Source organism: Myotis davidii, unplaced genomic scaffold, assembly GCF_000327345.1.
Source record: "Myotis davidii unplaced genomic scaffold, ASM32734v1 scaffold744, whole genome shotgun sequence".
Lineage (NCBI taxonomy): Eukaryota > Metazoa > Chordata > Mammalia > Chiroptera > Vespertilionidae > Myotis > Myotis davidii.
Genome location: NW_006294760.1, coordinates 81,607 through 83,766, shown reverse-complemented (window position 1 = coordinate 83,766; position 2,160 = coordinate 81,607). Strand labels below are relative to the sequence as shown.

Sequence of the window (2,160 nt, the reverse complement as noted above, 5' to 3'; positions counted from 1 at the left end):
TTGAGATCTGGTGATTGTGGGGGCCATCTAAGCAAGGTAAAGTCTCCCTCATGTTCTTGAAACCACTCCTACACAATATGAGCACCGTGGCATGGCGCATTGTCTTGTTGGAAGAAGCCATCTCCACTGGGATACGCCATCAACATGATAGGATGAACTTGATCAGCAATGATACTTGGGTATGTTGCGCTATTCAGACGTTTATAATGACCTGGCCCTCTGGCAACTTCAGCGGGAAATTATAGCTAATTTGCCTACAAACGTCAGGTGGTCATAATAATCTGGCCACTCAGTGTATAACACCTTTATACAATTTCCTGTGACTGTATCTTCATCTCCCAGACAAAACCACTGATCTCATAAGGACAGAAGCTGTCCAAGTTAATTAGGTATAAATCCAATAGCACCTAGTACATGATGGATGTTCAATCAACATTTCCTCATTGATGACAAGTTGAAATCTTGAGCTGATGGGACTAAAAATATATTAATTCCTGCTAGCCATCACAGGAATTATCTAAAGAGTGAGTACCCTCTAAATAATAAACCCCACAAATAAGGTATTTGGGTAGATCCAATTGATCCACACCCTGGGAGAAATTGTGGACTCAGACCATCAGTGTTTCTAGAAGCTGCTAATTAATTACTATTATTTTGAGGTATTTAACTTAAGAGCCCTAAAAGAGCAAACAATCCAAACAGCCTCTCTAGAAGTAATAATCCCATGACTAGCCCTTTATATTGTACTTGCACTGTGAAGTGGCTCTTGAAGAAACACTTTTGAGAGGTAAAATGGGAAATTATGAAAGACCAAAGGCCCAGAGGGCTAGGCTGACGCTTTCTACTCACTCTTAGGCAGGAAGCACCAGCAGATTATATACTTCTTGGACATCTGGCCTCCTTTATAAAGAGGTCTCTATTTATTTATTTTTTTAATTTTATAATTCCTGACAACTTGGTCTCCAGAGCTCCTAAGTCCACAAAAGATGTTTATAGCTGGCAGTCCAGGACATGCACGCATCTGATCAGTTCAATCAGATCCCTTCAGTCAAGCCCAGACGTCTCCAGGGGCACCTATGCGGGGTATGGCCAACCCTGAGCGCCCACCCACCTGCCCTCGCGCTCTTGTCACTAAGCCAACAACCGCGAGGGTTTTTTCCTGGGTCATTGATGAACCGCCCTCACCCTCGCCACTGCATTACAGGCTGTGGGACGAAACTTCAGGGCTTTAGCGTCTCCTTTCTCCTCTTACAGCTGAAGACACTGAACAGAAAGTTGTGGGAAGTGCGGTGCATGGTCTTGCGGGTGCTGGGTTCACCCCACCTGCCCATCTCCTATACCCCAGGCTCCGCGGCCTCAAACGACGCCACGGTCTTTACCCACAAAGGTATTATTTTTCTTCTTTCCATGAACCAGGCATAGTGATTCTGGTTCATCTATTTGAGAGGAGTCGAAAAGGCACCACTTTGGGGATAGGGACCAAGGCCCCACTTTTCCGCTTGGCGGGGACGGAGAGAGGTGTCAGGTTAGGTATTCATCTCCCACTGTGCCTTCCCTGGGATGATCCCTGGGGAAGCCAGGTGCAACTTGAACGACTGTGAAAAAGATCCACTCCCCACGCCGGAGCCAACTTAAGAAAACGCCGCCGCGCCACAGCCCTGTCAGCCAGTCGCGAGAGGAGCTGCGGCCGCAACGGCCCCGGCGATTGGCCAACCCGACTGCAGGCGAGGCCAATAGCCAGGCGCCTGGCAAATGTTCATCACGGTGAGGCGGGACTTGGTCTCCTGGCAACGGCCCCGGCGGCGGTTGGCCAGTCCGACTGCAGCAGAAGCCAATGGCCAGGCTCCTGGCAAATGTTCATCACGGTGAGGCGGGACTTGGTCTCCTGGCAACGGCCCCGGCGGTTGGCCAGTCGGACTGCAACAGAGGCCAATGGCCTGGAGCCTGCCTAACGTTCGTCATTGCTACTGCGGCTGCGCTGGAGATTCGAATTCGCGGCGGCTCTCACTCACGGCGCTGGCGGGGCCGGGGCCGGCGTGTCCTCTCGCCATGGACAGCCCGGAAAACGTCCTGCAGTGAGTGTGGGTCTGGTGGGTGGGCGTGCGTGCGCCGGGTCACCTGGGGTTCCAGCCTGGGGTCTGCCTGTCCTGGGCGGCCGGG

At 51.3% G+C, this 2,160-nt stretch overlaps 1 protein-coding gene across 1 annotated transcript in view; it reads left to right on the top strand.

Moving 5' to 3' along the window:
• The first annotated feature begins 1,979 nt into the window (after window positions 1-1,979).
• The window catches only part of BUB1 (BUB1 mitotic checkpoint serine/threonine kinase), a 40,897-nt gene continuing 40,716 nt past the window's right edge, over window positions 1,980-2,160 (top strand). The window contains exon 1 of the mRNA XM_006769212.2: window positions 1,980-2,075. Within this exon, the coding sequence (XP_006769275.1) occupies window positions 2,050-2,075 (26 nt within the window). The 5' untranslated portion in view covers window positions 1,980-2,049. The remainder of the gene's footprint in view (window positions 2,076-2,160) is intronic.